This window comes from Nomascus leucogenys, chromosome 18 (genome assembly GCF_006542625.1).
Source record: "Nomascus leucogenys isolate Asia chromosome 18, Asia_NLE_v1, whole genome shotgun sequence".
NCBI lineage: Eukaryota > Metazoa > Chordata > Mammalia > Primates > Hylobatidae > Nomascus > Nomascus leucogenys.
In genome coordinates, this window is record NC_044398.1 from 38,680,751 (window position 1) to 38,700,361 (window position 19,611).

At 43.6% G+C, this 19,611-nt stretch overlaps 1 protein-coding gene across 4 annotated transcripts in view; it reads right to left on the bottom strand.

The window, feature by feature from the left end:
• ERCC6 (ERCC excision repair 6, chromatin remodeling factor) overlaps nt 1-18,972 on the bottom strand; it is a 92,303-nt gene extending 73,331 nt beyond the window's left edge. For 2 of the 4 annotated variants that reach the window (XM_004091120.3, XM_004091121.3), the window contains exons 1-5: nt 18,811-18,972; nt 12,431-12,866; nt 10,608-10,728; nt 8,300-8,408; nt 3,346-4,087 (exon numbers count right to left, since the gene is read on the bottom strand). In XM_004091120.3, coding sequence (XP_004091168.1) covers nt 3,346-4,087; nt 8,300-8,408; nt 10,608-10,728; nt 12,431-12,852 — 1,394 coding nt within the window. In that variant the 5' untranslated portion in view covers nt 12,853-12,866; nt 18,811-18,972. Of the gene's footprint in view, nt 1-3,345; nt 4,088-8,299; nt 8,409-10,607; nt 10,729-12,430; nt 12,867-18,810 lie in introns of those variants that run through there. The other 2 variants (XM_030798203.1, XM_030798204.1) reach the window with 2 other exon arrangements.
• Between the last annotated feature and the right edge of the window lie 639 nt (nt 18,973-19,611).

The following is a 19,611-nucleotide window of genomic DNA, read 5'->3' on the forward strand; positions in this document are numbered from 1 at the left end:
ACCCAAACAGGGCCTCGGAGCCCCCTGAATAGACTACCACTCCCCAGAAATCAGAGCTGGCTGGAAAGTGAAGCCCACCTGCCCTCCCTGTCCTCAGCCTCTCTGCACATTGTGGCATCACACCAACCTCCAAGGCAATCCAAATGAGAACCCTGAGGAAATAATGTGCCTCCAAAGCAAAGCAAATTCCTTCCCTTCTCAATGATACACCTGGAGTTTAGGGACAAATGCGTAACATTGTTCATTTGGATGAGGGCCATATTAATATATCTGAGCCACCCAACAAGACAAGGCCCTGCACTGGATGAACTTCCTCCACAGTCTCTCCCAAATACCTCAGTCTGAATTCATTATTCCCTTCACACTTGGTTAGGTCCTATTTGTGCCCAAGTCTATTAACAGACTGCAAATTTTTTGCCAGAAATCCTTGAAGCCAGTGCAAGGATGCAGACATGCATTGTTGACATGAAAGCAAAGATAAAGCTATGGGGGCTGACCTCGAATATGTCAACTGGGAAGTGAATCAATAACATGGAGGTAACAAGGACTGGGGACAAGCGCCCTGATCTTTATCACCTTGAAGGGGAAAGGTTCATATGAAATGTTTGGTCTTCTAGGCCACACAGGGCTGTCTTGGCTGCACAGCCTGGACTAGGTAAGCAGCATGTAGGTGCTCACCAGGAACCCACATCACTCAAACACTGAAGGTGTGTTAGTCCTATTAAATCTTTATTTGGCACCTGGAGCTCCCAGGTCCACAATGTGCAAAGCAGTAGTATATTTTAAGAAAGCACTAGACCTCACAACCAACAGCCATAAGCAAATGGAAACCGTGGTAGCACAAAATTAAAATGAAAAAATAATGTATGTTTTATAAGACCTGTATACCACTGACCATAGAACTGACAGAACATTTACTTCTAAGCAGTGGCTCATCCATCCTGTATGACATGAAAGGGTATGAAAACCAGTGAACCCACTGAGGAGCCGGCATCAAGATACAGTTCAGTGCAGAGGAGGAGGCAGGAGAAACACATGGGAAGGGGGAATACACGGTTTGAAAAACGGTTAAAACTTCAAAGACTGGGCTGAGGGCTTCAGCCAAATGAAGGAGGCAGGATCCAAAATGCGACTGCCCAGTTCCATAAAAAAGCTATGGAAAGGGCTTGACGGAAAATTCCTAGTAAGTATCAGCTAAAACAAAGGTACCTAGTTAGGGTGAACCTAGTGCCAGTGAAAGGCCGATGGCTCTCAAGCTGAGAGAATAAAGAGGATGAGATATCCAGAAGTCACCCACTCTCACTCCCTAGAGTTGAAAAGAGCATTATAATTAACAGGCTATACCCTCAATAAAAGGTGTTAAGTTCAGCAAAGGGTGCCTATCCTGGGAACTATTCCTAAATTCTAACCACTAAAAAAAAACTAATTTTCTATGTTGTAAACTCTATGATTGTATTCTAATCATCCATCGTCAAACCACTGCTAAGACAAGCAACCCTAAAGGTCTTTTTGTTTCTCAAGGGAATAGCATTACCATTTCAATTAGTCTACAAAGATCAGCAATGAGTAACAAAATATAGAGAGACTGGCAGTTCTAATACGCTTCTCAATCCTGAGCATTTTATTTTCTTTCATCCCCCAATCCAAACAGCACCAAAGGAGATGTAATACAAATATTTCAATATGGATATCTGCAGTTTCACAGCCTTAATAACTGTAGCTATAAAATGTTAAGAGCTATCGTATTTTGGTGGCAATTAAGAGTTATTGATATTTCTGAAATTCATTTGAGATTTTACTGTAGCTTTAGCAAAATATTGGCTCTGGAAATAATAAATTGTTTTACAATCTTAACATTATTAAGAAAAACTTATTGCCATCAAATTAAACTAAACCCACATTTAAAATTCAATCAAAATAAATTGCTCTTGATGAAAATACTGATATATTTTAAACATATTTAATATTGACCCAATTTAATTGGAAAAATATATATTGCTCCATTTATAATCAATATGCTGAGATTAACACTTTTATTAATTCCTTGCAGTAGTTAAGAAAAAGTCTGACACTGCTCACCATTCAAGAGTACTGGGCAACATTCCTCAAACAACTTTACAGGTAATAAATGTGCACAGAAACAAAAGCTGTGCTGAGGGATGACAAATATAAGCCAGCCCTCATCTGTGCATTACTACATAAGGTGCTACTAGAATGTGAGTGCTACACAACTCTAAAGAGTTGGATTTAAGTCACAGGTCCTCAAATTACTGTTTAAAAGAATTCTGACGCATCTATTTTGGAAAGGTTATGGAATGTCTGTAGTATCTGGACAGGGGTTAATGAGCAGTTCTAAGTAACAAGAAAAACACCAGGTCAACCTTCACTCACAAAGGCCAATAAATACAACAAACTAGGTCTCTTCACCTTGAGAAATAAGAAAAAACTGTTGAGGATTAGGAAAAAGCCATCCCACTATCAAGTATTTTAAAAGTAATAAGGTTCCTTTTTCCCTTTGACTTCCTTAGAGCTAAGTGAGCTCTAAGTCAAGGAGACTTGAAATGCGCGGCAGTAGCACAGTGTTCAGTGGGCCACCATGGGGAGGCCTGCAGTGCAGATTATTTTTCCTGGCTCATAGAAAACGTGTGTCAATATGCAATTCAGACTTCATGTTTCACATGTTCACCTTCCCTTTTATGGTGCTTGCTTTATACAATGACAATGTCATGGAGCTAAAAGCCAAAGTCAGCCTCTAACATAAAAAACAACAGTGAAAAGAAAGGTATGCTGTGCATACAAAGTACACTTTTTGCATGATGGTGGCTTATAATTATGCAGATGACTATTTTCTCAAGACAAAGGAAGGATTTACAAAAGCAAGCTTATTCTTTCTAGGCCAAAGCTTAAGTTTCAGCTCTTTTTTGAACAAAAGTTCTCTAAAATTACTTTCCTGCTTCAAAAGGGAAAACAGAAACCCCTATCCAGTATGCATTAATTCACCCTTTTCTTTTTCCTGATACTTATTCTAGGGTGACTGTCGGTATAAAGGCAACACAGCTCACTCAGCCCTCTGTATGCCTCTTGCCCCAGCCTTCCCTTAAGTTTTTCATCTTAGACTTGCCTCTAAATCCAAATAAAGACCTAGAAGTACATGCATTTGGGGCCAGCACCATTAAGGACTCAGGGGCCCCACTGCCTCTAGCAGGTTAAGGCTGCAGAAATCCAACCTCTGTATAATCGGGGGTCTAATATATTAAGCTGGATCTAGAATGCTTACATATTAATAAACCTGTCACCTAAGATAAAGCAAACAGTACAATGTATCTATAACCCCCACAGACCAACCTTAACCGCTGCTTATAATAATCTTCATCTCCATCATCTCGGTATCTTCCCACTTTCCGACCTCCTCCTCCTCCTCCTACAGGAGAAGCTTCAGCTTCTTCCCCAGAACTTGGGAAAAAGTCGTCATCAATCTCCTGCACGGGGACTTTCTTCTGCCGTTTCCGGCCCTTGGGCAGAGGCTTCAGCTCATAGTCAGTACCATCTCCAGACAGGTCCGCCTCCGCCCCCTCCACCTCATCATCTTCCTCCTCTTCCTCCTCCTCTGTGGGGAAATACTCAGACTCTTCACCCTCAGAGTCTCCCTCTGCCTCTGGCCTCATGTCTGACCCCCAAGGTCTCCCTGCCTTTGGCAATCCCACTTTCCCCTGGAACTGCAAAGCCCTCTTCTGGAGTTTCTTGATGTGCTTTTTCAAACGTTCCTCTTTTTTAGACAGAACTCTGGCTTTCTTGTTTGGTTTGTTTTTATTTTGCACTGGGGCTGGAGGCGTGACTGGGGCTGCAGCTTTTCTAGCTGCTCTTTTATTACAAGCTTGCTTCTTCCTTTCAAAAGACAGTTTTGCTTGATCTGCCAAATACTTTTCGAAGCCTGATGCTTCATTGAGCATGATTTTTCTGGGCTTTTTCTCCTGTTTCTGAGGGATCTGGGTACCAAAAGGTGTCATCTGGCCAGTGCGGATGAGCTCTTCCCAGGCAGTCTCCTGGACAGGCATGAGCATGCTGCCAAGACTGGATGGCCCCGGCTCTGAAAGAACAATAGCAACGCATTTCGCACTAGCATGAAACTTTCCGAGGGTACAAAAGAAATGCTCACTCTTTCAAGAAATACTAGGCAGCTACAAGTAACTCATATAAAAAAAGAATCATCCATGTACTAAAGCATGCTACATATGAAGGACAGAATAAAATTTATTATAGCATCATGCTATATTTAATACATTCCTGTTCAAAAAGACAACTTCTCAGTAACTTTTCTCCAAAATATTTCACCATAAATATACTCTCTGCCATCCAAAGATAGGCTTATTACTCTATAAATACAGTTATAAATAGTCAAGTTTAGCTGTGTTTCCTTATCAGCTGAGGAGTAGTCCATGAGGAAGCAGGCTCCGAAGTTCTCACGTCATTGCTAAACCCAACATTCAGATGGACTTAAATTCAAGAGACAGTAAAACCAAAAACAGGGATCACCCTGTACCTAAATAGGAAAAACATAAATGTCAGCTCTATGCTGCCCAGCATGGCAGTTACCAGTCACCTGTAGCTATCTAAATTTAAATTACATTAAGTTAAAAACTCAGTTCCACAGTTGCACTTGCCCTTTTTCAAGTGCTCAAGAGCTACAAGTGACTAATGGCTACTATAATGGGCAACACAGAGAACATTTTCATCACTGCAAAAAGGTCTATTGGACAGCAGTACTGTGTTAGATACGTGAAGTTAACTGACTTGAAGACATGAACTAAAATTGGAAGTTACACCATAAGTGTAAAGTCACCCAGAAAGTATCCCTCTTTCATTAGTTGAAATTCATCTCTGGCAAAATTACCACATAACCAAAATACCAAAAGACCTAAGGCTTAATAGGAAGGAATCCATATTCTAAAATCTACGATTCTTACAGGCCAATGATACCCAGTTTTTCATTAAACTTGCTCTGAAATAAAACATACATCTGAAAGTGCACAAATCATTAAGTGTAGAACTCAGTGAATATTCAGAAAAAACGTACTCATAAACTAGCACCCATATCAATAGAAATTACTAGCACCACCAGATGAGCCCTTCAGGCTACCTCCCAGCCTCTACACCCCCCAAGATAATAATGGACCTGGACTCCTAACGTACAGACAAGTTGCACCTGTCTCTGAACGCTACGTAAGTGGAAATGTTTGTACCCTGTGTCCACCTTCCTTCACGCAACATTATGCTTTTGAGCTGCATCCTTACTGTTGAATGTAGCTGTAGTTTGTTAACTCTCACTGTTAATGCACATTTGAGTGGCTTCCAGGTTTTGGCTACTAGGAATAATGTTGCTATGAATATTCTGATGTATATCTTTTGGAGATTATATATATATATATATATATATATATATATCTGGGTATGCTAAGCTTTAGTAGACACTGTCAGTTTTCCAAAGTGTTACCTTCCAAAGTCCCATCAGCTGTGTCAGAAAGTTCCAACTGGTGTATATTCTTGCCATTCCATGTTAGCTATTTTGGTAGATGTGTAGTGGTAACACATTATGGCTGTAATTTACATTTCCCTGATGACTAACAAAATAGGTGCCTTTCATGAATTATCTTTTGGACAGCCTTTTTTGTGTAGGAAGTGTTCCAGTCTTTCGCCCATTTTTGTTTTTTTTTTTAAATGATTTCTAGTTCTTTTTTTTTTTTTTTTTTTTTTTTTTGAGACGGAGTCTCGCTCTGTCGCCCAGGCTGGAGTGCAGTGGCGCAATCTCGGCTCACTGCAAGCTCCGCCTCCCGGGTTCACGCCATTCTCCTGCCTCAGCCTCTCCGAGTAGCTGGGACTACAGGCGCCTGCCACCACGCCCGGCTAATTTTTTGTATTTTTTAGTAGAGACGGGGTTTCACCGTGGTCTCGATCTCTTGAGCTTGTGATCCGCCTGCCTCGGCCTCCCAAAGTGCTGGGATTACAAGCGTAAGCCACCGCGCCCAGCCTGATTTCTAGTTCTTTATACACCCTAGATTTGAGTCCTTTGATTCACACATGTATTGCAAATATCTTCTCCAGCTCAGTATCTTGCCCTAAATGCTATCTTCTGATGACAGAAGTTCTTGGTTTTATATATAGTCCATTTAACAAATATTTTCCTTTACACTGAGTATTTTGCCTCTATTAAGCCTTAGGTCTTTACACTGAGTATTTTCTTCCTATTAAGCCTTAGGTCTTTTGGTATTTTGGTTATGTGGTAATTTTGCCGGTAATTTCATTAGTTGAAATTTTGAATTTCAACTAATGAAAGAGGGATACTTTCTGGGTGACTTTACAGTTATGGTGTAACTTGCAATTTCAGTTCATGTCTTCAAGTGTTGGCTGGTGTCCAGACGGAGAGATATAATAGGAACCAGGAACTCAAAAAAAGAGCAAAGCCAGACGTCTACAGATCTGTATAAGGTACTAGTAGAACCTAGATGGCTGCAAAAGCCATGGGGAATACATAAGCAGGGAGAGGCAGTAGAACAAGAAGAGGGCGGCTGGGCACGGTGGCTCACGCTTGTAATCCCAGCACTTTGGGAGGCCAAGGCGGGCGGATCACGAGGTCAGGAGATCGAGACCACAGTGAAACCCCGTCTCTACTAAAAATACAAAAAAATTAGCCGGGCGTGGTGGCGGGCACCTGTAGTCCCAGCTGCTCGGAGAGGCTGAGGCAGGAGAATGGCGTGAACCCGGGAGGCGGAGCTTGCAGTGAGCCGAGATTGCGCCACTGCACTCCAGCCTGGGCGACAGAGCGAGACTCCGTCTCAAAAAAAAAAGAAAAAGAAGAGGGCTCAGAGAAACCCTGAGAAACATCAACATTTAAGATAAGGCCAGAAATAACTATGCAGAAGTAGGCAGAAGGCTAAAAAGAAAACCAATAGAGAAGCAGGGATCCCACAAGGAAAAGAAGTGTCAGCTGCTGTGGACAGGCAAGGTGGAACAAGGATAAAAAGGGGCTCTTGGATTTGAGGATGTAGCTATTAACCCTAGACAATGTAGCTATTAACCCTACTACCAAAGTTTTAGCTATTAACCCTAAGAGGTAGCTATTAACCCTACTACCAAAGTCACAGTAGGAGGTGAAAGACAATAGCAGATCTGAGACGGCCAGACAGCAACAAACATCTGTTACCAATGAAAAACACAGTACACAGCAGTTAAAAGCACTGGTCATAGCCCTAATGAATTCTGAGAGGCTGAACTTTAAAACCACGTACTTTTGGGCTGGGTGCAGTGGCTCACACCTACAATCCCAGCACTTTGGGAGGCCAAGGTGGGCAGATCACCTGATGTCAGGAGTTCAAGACCAACTTGGCTAACATGGTGAAACCCTGCTTCTACTAAAAATACAAAAAATTAGCCGGGTGTGTGGTGGTGTGCGCCTGTAATCTCAGCTACTTGGGAGGCTGAGGCAGAAGAATTGCTTGAACCCGGGAGGCAGAGGTTGCAGTGAGCTGAGATGGTGCCACTGCACTCCAACTTGGGCAACAAGAGCGAAACTCTGTTTCAAAAATATACATATTTTTTTCTATTGCTTCAATTAATTCTTCATAACAATTCTCATCTTACTGAATAAACTTCTAAAGCTAGTAAAAATAGTTGCTTAGAGAATTTAATGCTAAGCAGCTTTAATCTGTATTTCAAATAGTCAATGCCTATGCAGCCACCAACAATTTGTACACACACACACACAATGACTGCAAAGATAATTTAGTTCCAGAGCTTATGAATTTCCCAAAAGGTTTTCCAAAAGACAACCATCCAAGACAGTAATGTAAATGAAATACTGCCCAGAGTACCTGAATGAAGATGTCTTTTCTTAAACTGATGCTTGGAAAGCCTGCCAAATACGCTCTTTAAAGACATGTGAGAGCCATTCTCTACAAATGCGATTAATGATGTTGGGCTTCCAACATGTAATTTAATCATGATGCTAGTTGTCTTTATCAAATTAACAATATAAGAATGTTTAAGACTTCCAGTGTATTAAATGTAATAATAAATGTGTACCAGCAGCCTCCTATGAACTGAGTTAAAAGTTTACTTTAATTCTCTTTGAGAGGGATTTGGTTCTGCAGGTGTAGAGAATAAAATTTTCCTAAATCTGTTTTGACACTAAGGCAAAGAAATGTATTTTTCTCAAAACCCAGGCAAAGACTAAAGAGACACCCTCCACTGACGACAGGCATCAGGCATCACAAGAGCACAGAGAAACTGCTCCTAGCATCCTTACCTGCATCCTCTTCCAGACTGGCGTGATCTAGTTCAATTTTCACCTCTGCTCCTCCAAGGATGGCCTGGAGATGCTTTTGTTTTGCAGTGATCTTTTTTAGCTGTTGTTCCTTGAATGGTAAATATCGAAGACAAAAAACAGCAATGAAGTGATTTATTGTTAAATACAAAAGATAGCATTATGAAATTTTAAACTTTAATCCAAAGTAAAATAAAAATAAAATATACATTACATTATATAAAAATTCCATACATTACTATTACTAGACAGCCCTACGTGAGCAACTACCACTTTTCTAGGAGTAAAGGGGCCGTGAATATTCCCAGCAGACAGGCATGCCTGCACCCCCTGCTCTCCTGAGGGCGGCAGACCGCCTTCTATGTGCCCGAGCCCTTAAATACACAGGCACTGACCTGAAAGGTGGACTTGTTCTACTTGGTTTCCCCCTTACACACTGGGCAAATCCCTAAACTACTCTGTGTTTCTGATCTTCAGAACCAATGGGCTATGGAAGTCAATAGGCCATAAGATAAGAAATAAAAACACAAATGTTCAGTTGAAACAGTTAGTCCCCTTTGATAACCTACCATATTTATGACTGTCCTTTTAGTATTCTACCTAATCAAAAAGCTTTAAGAAAAAAATATATTTTGCCATGCCTCTTCACCCTGGCCACTCCAGACTCCTCTTTGTCTTGTTTCCTTCCGCATCACCAGAACTCAGATATGTGCCCTTGGGCTTCAATGGGGAGGCCCAGTGAACTGGGCCTGTGGTACCTGGTTCATCTTTCCAAGGTCAAGAATGTTTCAACTTCAAATATGAGTGTGGGACAAGGGGAAATCCTGAACATAAATGCCACACTGCAATGACTTGCAATTTGTTTTATTTCAGTCTTTCTCTCAGCAACATTCTGTTTAAAGCACTTTCTCTCTGAATAGTCTACCTCTAACCATCAAAGAGCTGCTAAAGAATGCACAATTAAGTTAGACTAGGACCTGAAGTGGTCTCAAGTTTGATGCTCTACACCCTTGAAATCCCAGCCCACTAGAAGCCCAAGAAGGTCTCTGCACATCAATTTCACATGCTCCCACAAGAGACCAGACGTCCTCTCTCTGATTTGGGAGGACCCACCTGCCTTGAGCAACTGCTAGCTTTGACCTTTGGGCTGCTATTCTGGAAGCAAGTGAGAGAAGATGGGGTAATGCAGATAACAGACTGGTGAGTGGAAAGTATAATAAAAGGAGGGCCACATGAACGGAGTCAACACACAGCCCTGCCCCTGGAGAGCTTAAAGAAAAGATGCAAGGACTCTACTCACTGCAGTGAATCAACTGTAAGCACAAGTTGGGATGGCAGAACTGAAATGGTTACAACTAGTCATTCCTATCTATTGCAATGTATTTTCACAAAGGGGTACATAAATCCTAAAAAATGTTTCAAACCTCACAAAGCTGTACATAAATCCTTAAAAAAAGTTTCAAACTTCATAAAAATAATATCCTAAGTAACAAATATTTCCTACCCTTAAGTTTTCCAAAGCTAAGTACAACCCCAGTGTGGCTGGGTGATGACTGTAACGCCCAAGGTGGGAGGAAGGGCCAAGCTCTCCCAACAGAGAGCAAAGGTGTGTGAGGGTCAACGGCTGCACCGCCAAGAAACACAGTGGAGACAATCAGAGGAGGCAAGGGCTAAGCAGAAAAGAGTTCACACAAGACCAGGAGACTGAGGCCAGTGTGACCCTAAGCCAGGCCAAAGAAATGGTGATGTAGGAAGACTAGGGAAGTGCACCCAAGTGAGGCAAGCAACACCAAAAAGGAACTTTTCTCAAATACACAGATGGTCTCCAACTTATCATGGTCTGACTTGCAATTTTTCAACTTTGTGATGGGTTTATCAGGGCATAACCCCATTATAAACTGAGGAGCCTCTGGACTTAACTATGGTTTGACTTACAATATTTTGACTTTAAGATAGGTTTTTCAGGGTATTTAATGCATTTTTGACTAACGATATTTTCAATTTACGATGGGTTTGTTGGGATGTAACCCTGTTGTAAATCAAGGAGCTACTGTATACGTATGGGTGTGTGTGTCTATGTATGTGTGTTTTTTTAAATGCAACAGAATGGGATGTTAAAGGGAAACAGCAGAAAGATTAAACATACAAAAGAAACCCAAAATTTCTCTATTGTAATTATAAGTATTTGCTTCACATCTTACAAGCACTTTTTAAAATACTTCCTAAATTAAGTGCCCCTAAATGATGACTTTTTCAAAAATGCAATACTGAATATGTTATTCTGAATCACCTTATTATACTTCTGTCGTTTTACAGAATCTAGTTTCCTGTTGATGTCTCTGCTGGTGGCAGCTTGAGGGCTAAGCTGTTCAATAATTTTATTGATCTGCCTTAGGGATGTCGTACATGACCTGAAAAATAAGATAAATTGTCTATTTTCCACTCTGATAACATTTTTATAGCATAATACAAAGAGAAAAATGCTAAAAACATGTCCCTTTTACTTCTTATTAACTAAAAGATAAAGGAAACTAAACTAGAATACATACCCTTATTGGCCACAAATAAAACTTGTAGGATCATTAGAGGTTTAAGATGACTGCTAGTGTTTTCTTTTATCTAGCTGATTTAGATCAGCTCGTTCCCATTTGAAAGCTGCTTCATTCATTCTACAAGCATTATTTAAGTGCCTACTTTATTCAACACACTATGCTAGCACAATGTGCAATAAGTTGTCCTTTTACATGAAAAAATGCATACATGGGTTTTTTAAACCTGTTACGGAAGCCTTCCAAAGTTTGGAAGCATCCTAAAAATGCTTAAACATTTTCTTATATAAATCACACATCTGCAACAATATTTTTCTTCTACATAAATGGAAGATTCACTTACTATAGCATTAAACTTTGTGGTGCAAAGAAAACAAATCAATTTAAAATAAATTACTCCTAAAATAGACACCACAGAATTATAGCTTCCAATTTTCAAAACACAAATTCAGTCTTCTTGATGCCTGTGTAATTTGCTGTTTGTATCCTCTGTGGATTACAGGAAAAACAATGCCTATTACTGGCTGAGACACCACATGCCACCAGCCATCTATCATCACTCTGCATGGAGACCCCACAACTCTCCTCTGTCACCTCTGTAGAAAGAGGACACATTTCCAAGATCAAATGTAAAAGCATCATAAAGAGTTGAGGTCCTCAACACTCAGACTATAACCATGAACGAGCACCTGCTCCTGAGGAGGCCAAAAGAACACACCAGGGAATGGTTAGCAGAAAACATGTCTTTGAAGTCCCAACAGCCACATTCATGACAGCTCCACACTCCACCCTCCCCAGCTATCCTCTGTGACACTGCTCCATCCTCCATCCCGTTCAGCCCTCACCTTCTTTCTTGCTTACCTGACACTGCCCAGAACACTGCCCAACAGGGGGCCAAGCAGCAATGATAAGTGAGCTCAACCCCTCCCACTTCCCTTCTCCTGTCCTCACCTCCTACCCTTGCTCAGGTCCACAGCCTCTCCTTCTTCCCCATTAATGTGCTATGCTCAAAACAGCTCAAGTCTTCTCCCTCTCTAAGACACAAATAAAACCTCCATTTCCAGAGTCAAAACAAGGATGGAAGAAAAGAAAACCAGGGAGTCTTTATTATTTCTGGAAATGCAAATCTGAAAAATTGCCCAAGGACTGAACACTAAGTTTGGGGACAGCAAGCTAGAAACAAGCTACCGCCCAGAGAAAAATGTGAAGGGGGCGGAATGTATTCCTGGCATCTCGAACAGGAAACACCCGAATTTTAGGTGCACTCTCTCCTGAGATCACTTTCTGCGCATGCTGGTGAACAGCCCTTCTCTTCTGGACATTATGCATGCAATTGGCTTTCAGGAGCTGGACGCAGACTCTAACTACCATGTACAATGCCACTCCTGAGGGGAAGGGCTGGGGCTCAAAGATGAGGCTAAGGACTGCCCTTATTGACTCTGTCCTCCAAATAAAAGGTTCTACACATCTCCTAAACTTCTGGAATACTAGAGCTCTCCATTACCTAAATATCCCTGTCATGTTTTACCACAGCTTTGAAAGGAAGAAGGTGGGCTGCACTCACGTGAGGTCATCCAGGACCGACCGATACTCCTTCTCCACGTCAGCGAGCTGGGAGGCACGGCTGGCCTCATGGATGGCACTGTCTACCTGCTGAAGCACACCCTGTTCCAGCACGTCCTGGTCATAGACATCCACACCCAAACCCTGCAGCTCAAGGGCCTGGGCACTAGGCTCCACCGCCTGGATCTGATGTCGGTCGATGTGCAGCAGGGCTGGCCCTCTCCTCAGAGCTGCTGATGCGCAGCCCACAACAGAGGTGGACAGCCCGTCACCCACGGAACAAAAGGGCAGGTACTCCTCCACCTCCCCATCACCACCACTTTCTTGCTTGATTGCCATTTCTTCATTATTACTGACAGGTTGACTCTGTAAACAGTCTTGCTCCTGAGTTTGACTTGAGTGGGGGATTCCCTCATTTGGCATTCTCAACAGACTATCTAAAAGGAAAAAAAAAATTTATAAGCCTTTTCATTATATAGGATTCATTGTAGTTCTTAAATATTTTATAATTAGAGCAGACTGATTTCTCAAAAGATCAAGTAATAATCTTCCAACTATATAAATTCAAGTTTCCAAGTATTAATTTACCAAAAAGGGACAAACAATGTATCTTCTTGAGTTCCGATAATAAGAAAAATTAACCAGAAAAAGAAATGCAGTATCATCAACAAAGAACATTTAGGCAGCCAGCTAAGAAAGCCAGCCACCAAAATCCTGGGGTGATGGCCATGGAATATTCTTCAAAACAGCTGAAGTCATTTGGCTGCTGTTTTCCAAGTTAGCATCTTCATTTCATTATGACACAAATAATTTATATTATAGTGGCAAGATCAACTGTAATGCATAGGAACAGTGATGTTAGGAAAGGGCTTCTGTGTGAATCTGAGACTAGAAACTCCTAGGCTGAACACCTATCCAGTAAATAGGAGCTTTGAACAAATCAGAAGCTCAGAAGATTAATTAGGCCGGGCAAGTGGCTCAGTCCTGTAATCCCGGCACTTTGGGAGGCCAAAGCGGGAGGATAGAGACCAGCCAGGGAAACACAGCGAGCTCAGGACTTCGAGACCAGCCTGGGAAAGATAATGAGACCTTGTCTCTACTAAAAATTTAAAACACTAGCCAGGCCTGGTGATGTGCACCTATAGTCCCAGTTGCTCAAGGGGCTGAGGCAGGAGAATCACTTGAGCTTGGGAGATGGAGGCTGCAGTGAACCATGATTGCACAACTGCACTCTAGCCTGGGCAAAAGAGCAAGACCCTGTAAAATAAATTTAAAGTTTTTTTAAAAGATTAATTACAATATTCTCAAAAATAGGCTGGGTACGATGGCTCACGTCTGTAATCCCAACACTTTGGGAGGCTGAGGCGGGCAGATCACTTAAGGTCAGGAGTTTGAGACCAGCCTGGCAAACATGGTGAAAGCCCATCTCTACTAAAAATACAATAATTGGCTGGGCATGATGGTGAGCACCTGTAATCCCAGCCACTCGGGAGGCTGAAGCAGGAGAATCACTTGAACCCAGGAGGCAGAGGTTGCAGTGAGCTGAGATCTCACCACTGCCTTCCAGCATAGGCAACACAGTGAGACTCAATCTCAAAAAAAAAAAAAAACTCCATTTTAATACATAGTATAATTTCTCACCCATCAGGTTAACAAGAATGCAAAGCCTGATAAATCCAATACAGACAAGGAGAAGGATCCCCCCTCACATACTGCTGCTGAGAATATAAATTAGTAAAGCCCTCTGGGGGGACAACTTAGCAATATCTATTAAATTAAATGCACATGACCTTTGTCAAGCAATTCTAGGTATTTATTCCAGAGAACTAGTCACACACAGGTGCAAGGATGTTTAGTGCAGCACATTTTTAATAGTTTAATGTAGCTACTAAGTATATTCTGTAGTACTGATATAAAAGCCATGTTAAGTGAAAAAATTCATGGTATGAACACACTTATGTTGAAAAAAGTATGTATCCTGCACACAGAATCATCTGGCAAGATACAAACTAAGCCTGCAAGTCAGGAGGGGGAAGAGAAAGCACAGGGAAAAACAAGGGGGAACATTCACATTGTACTCCACATACTCAGGACCTGCTGCTTTAAGGAGAATATATTCACTATATTACCTATACAACTATCACATCTAATAAATATATTAAAAAGCAACATGATAACCAAAAAACAGTCTTGCTTTTTGTTTAACTGTGAATAAGATTTCTTTGAGCACCGTAACTTTTCTGTTAAATGACAAGTTCCCCCAATGGGCCCCACTCATCTCTTATTAAGTAAAATAAGCCCAGCAATAAAGCACTGGGATACAAAGAATTCAGTATCATCTACACCTGAGTGGCTATCCACTGGAGCAGCAGCATGTCAGTAACAACAGAGCAGGGCAGGTCAGCTAGCCCGGGACACGGACAAGAGGTCACACGAGCATCGAGGGAACTATATATGGTGTCTGGGGCCCAAGAAATATCACGGAGGAACTGAGATTTGTACACATGCGCCATGCATGGTCTGATATATAGGAGGTGCTCAGTATCTGCTGAAAGGAAGTGAGGTTCAGAGCTAAGTCTAAAATAATAAAAAGTTTGGTCTGGACAAATGAGTCACCAGTGAATTCAGTCACAAAAATGAGACTCTCAAAAAGGAAGCAGACGGGAAGCAGGACTGGCAAGCAGCTTACATGTAATCAGTACCATGAGCAGCATGCAGTCAGAAATGCAAATCTGAGCTCAAGGGAAAGTCTAGGTGACACGTGGACACATCAGCAGAGTGAGCAGCTCCAGGGTTCCCAAGGCTCTGACAGGTACCCAAGGTCATTTTGGAGGGTACGAGGAGGCTAACATTGGAAAGGTTAAAAAGTGAACAACACAGTGAGAAAGTTCCTCCTTTTGGGGCCTGCTGATTATTTTCAAGAGGAAGGCTCAGCTCACCTCACTTTCCTGGGAGCAGGATTCCAGCTCAGAGTCTCTGTACTAGCTGGCAGTTAACAATTCTGTTGTCATTTTTCTTATTTGTACACACGAGGATTTCTTTTTAAGAAAAAAGGATGTCAATTCAACCAAAAATATTAACCATTTTTCTACTTTTGTAAAACAGTATGAAAAAGCAATAGTATTGTAGTGCAAAGACAAGGTTAAAAATAAAGAAGTTTGGGGAAAACTTCTAATAATAAAAAAGGAGGAAGAGGGTCCAGTGAATTAGAAAGGGCTGAGTGAATATGGATACTAACAGGTCACCATTTACCTTGGTAAAAGAAGTTTCAGGCCAGGCTTGGTGGCTCACACCTGTAATCCCAGCACTTTGGGAGGCCGAGGCAGGTGGATCACCTGAGGTCAGGAGTTCGTGACCAGCCTGACCCAACATGGTGAAACCTCATCTCTACTAAAATCCAAAAATTAGCCAGGCATGGTGGTGCATGCCTGTAATCGCAGCTACTTGGGAGGGTGAGGCACGAGAATCACTTGAACCCAGGAGGCAGAGGTTGCAGTGAGCTGAGATCGCACCACAGCACTCCAGCCTGGGCAACAAGAGTGAAACTCTGTCTCGAAAAAAAAAAAAAGTTTCAGTGGAGCGATAGGGCCAAAAACCAGACTGTAGTGGTTGAAATGTAGTTGGTGTGTAAGGAGTGGATGAGGAAATGGAGGCCACAAGGGAGTGGACTGTCCTTTAAGGAGCTTGCCTGTGGCAGAGAGACAGCTACAGTGATAAAGTAATAATGGATTTGTTGGGGGTGGGGAGAGAACTAGGGCAAGAAAAACTAGAGCATGTAATGGCTGGAGGGAGACAGAGGAGATAACCCACACAGAAAGGTGTACCAAAAGAGACAGCAAAAGTGGAAGGTCGCAAGCAGAAATGAACAGGAGGCACAACACATCTTTCTCGGACTCTGGCAGGAGGAGGATTCCTGATAGATCTAAATTTGCAGGTGGAGAGGAGGGAAGCTGAAGTGGATCACAGACAAAATATCCCACAAAGTAGCAAGTTGGACAGTTCCTGAGTCAGGAGACAAAGTTGGCACAGGGGCTAAAGACTAAGGGTCTGGAATAAATGTCCTGTACAAGAAAAAAGGGAGTTGACAGGGAACAAACACTGATGATTGCTGTGGAGGACCTACCTGAGGATCACCCCCAGCCCCGCAAAGCCATAGACTGCTAACAATCTCCGGGGCTGTACAATCTCCTCCTTCAGTAATTAGCAGTCCTGGGGGAAATGTCACTATTTAGGGTTTTCAAAGCAGAAATGGCAGCATAAAAGGGTCATGGGGTTGAAGATGCTGAGAAGAGTAGCTGAAGTAACTGACTTCAGGGTCCAAGCCGGGTAGGTTTAAAAAAAAAAAAAACAAAAAAAAAAACAGAACGGGCCTGCAAATGGGAGAAAGGGGTCAAGAAGCCATTTAGCATCTGGCAATGGCCAGAAAACCAAGTCTTCTGGAAGTGAGAGTTGGAAACCAGAAGGCTCTTATCAGGTTAAAGAATTTCAGAAGTGAAATAAATCATACACTTGCCAGGCACGGTGGCTCATGCCTGTAATCCCAGCACTTTGGGAGGCCGAGGCGAGTGGATCACGAGGTCAGAAGTTCGAGACCAGCCTTACCAACATGGTGAAACCCCGTCTCTACTAAAAATGCAAAAATTAGCTGGGCATGGAGGCGCGCACCTGTAATCCCAGCTACTCGGGAGGCTGGGGCAGGAGAATCGCTTGAACCCAGGAGGCGGAGGCCACAGTGAGGGAGATCGCACCACTGCACTCCAGCCTGGGCGACAGGGCAAGACTCCGTCTCAAAAAAAAAAAAAAAAAAGAAGAAAGAAAGAAATCATACATTTAACAAATAGTTACTGAGAGTTAATTATACCAGGCAATGTACTAGGTTAACTAATTCCTGTCCCCATAGAGCTTAGAGTCTCATGGGAAAAACAGACATTTAAAAACTATACATATATATATAATATACGTACACACATACAAATATAATTGTGGTGACTGCTGTTAAGAGGAAAGTACAAGGCTTTCCGATAAAATGAGAGAAACCAAATTGAAATTGTGGAGGTAGGTGTGGGGTCAAGGAGGCTCTCTGATAAAGTGACATCTGATGAGCCAGTCAGGTCGAAAGTAAAGTGAACATCTTGCAAGGAAACAACGTGTGTAATTTTTTTTTTTTAAGACAGAATTTCGCTCGGGTTGCCCAGGCTGGAGTGCAACCTCCGCCAGGCTCCGCCAGGCTCACTGCAACCTCCGCCTTCCAGGTTCAAGCGATTCTCCTGCCTTGGCCTCCCGATTAGCTGGGACTACAGGCATGTGCCACCACGCCCGGCTAATTTTTTGTAAAGACAGGGTTTCACCATGTTGGTCAGGCTGGTCTCGAACTCCTGACCTCATGTGATCCACCCACCTCGGCCTCCCAACAATGTGTAACTTTTAAGACTAGAAAGAGCTGATGCACTTGTGAAAATGCAAGAAGGCTGGAACACCGAATTTTTTACTTTATTTTTAACTTTTAGTTAAGAAGAGCAAAGAAGGGCTCCGTTCATGGCCTAAGTCTTGCAGAGTATCTTCTAAAGTTTAATCATCTGGGACACTAGTATCTTCGCCGTCCTCCCCCCAGCACTGGGGCTCCCGCAGCCAGGGGCGAGCTAGGTCTGGTTTGGAGGGTTGGTCGGACACAGGCACAGTTCTGAGAGGGGGCAGGCAAGGGCCAGATCACAAAAGGCCTGGGAAAACACGAGCATGGATTCCACTCTCAGTGCAATGGAATGACTGAAAACTGTTAAGTAGGGTGATGATGGCATGACCTACTTTATGCCAGAGACCACCTGGACAACTGTGCGGATAATGGATTGGAGGAGACAGAGCAACAAGATAATGATGGGAAAAGTTGAGGAGAAAAGCGAAGGCTGCTTGTCACAGGATGACAGCAGTGAAGACACTGCGTGGAAATCACGTAACAGCAGCATTTACAGGCGGCCTGCCCTATCCGCCCACACTCTATCAACTTGACTCTAACAACGTCCAAAACGTCGGACGTACATTTAGCCTTACTCTCTTCAAAATAACAGCACCAGCATTTTAATCGAGATCAAAAAGGACCCAGCTGACCCTGTGCGCAGGGGCCATATACAAAGTCGGAGAAGTAGCTGGGTCGCTGGCCAGCCAGGGACTCCTGCTGCCTCAGGTGAGAGCTCCGCGGCGCTACTTCCGGCTCAGATGAGGCCGCCGGAAGCGGGCGCTTGGCCCTAAGACCCCCTACAGTCCGCCCTCGCTGACAGGCTCAATCACCACGGCGAGGCCAAGGCGCGGGGCCGCGGCCGCCTGAGGAGCCTGAGCCGGGCCCGACACTCCCTGCCCGACATTCGGCCGGGCCCTCCGAACACTCACCCAGGGCCGCGCGGCCGCCCACAAGGAAACGGAGACGCTACCGCAGCCAGCCGCCTTGGAACCCGGCTCGACGGGCCGTGGCGCCTGCGCCCTCAGCTCAACCGTAGACACCGCCCCCAACAGCGACTCCGACTTCTGCTGGCGCGGGGAGGCCCGCGGCGCATGCGCCTGGCTCCGCGTTTGTTTTTAAGCACGGGCAAGACCACGTGGTTTGGAGGGACGTGCTCAGCCGCGCCTTTGTACTTGGTGCAAGCAGGGCGAGAAAGCTGTCTCCGCTGCACGTCAGCTGGGCGGCTTGCGGAGGACGCTTCGCCCCTAGCGAAAAATACCCTGCTAGCAAGGCAGTTACGAAAGTTAAGACATATTTCCACGTAGAGGGGGATGCGGGTGCGCAATGCGAATGTAAATCCTCACAATTAACCTTGAACCCTGCAGAGAAAGTCAGCTTGGGCAGGAGAGTTAGCCGCACCTTTTGGTCGCCAGGCTGTGACCTCTCGTCATCTGGCACGACTGAACACGGGAAGGGTAGAGAGCTGTCTGGCTTCTCTGTTCCCCCTCCGCCACGCGCGCGCCTGGGCGGAGTGAGTGCCTACAGAGCCTGCTTACATGTGTACATTGCCTTAAGTCCCGCGTTTAGTATCCGTTCTCAGATCTCAGAGGTAGGCAGGGTTTCGAGGCAGGCGAGAATTTTTCCGTGGAGCGTTTGAAGAAAGAAGATGTCCATACAGAGGTTCAGAACAATGGGAGGAAGATGAGCTTCGCCTGGGGAAAGAAGCAGCCCACGATGCAGGATGGCTGTAC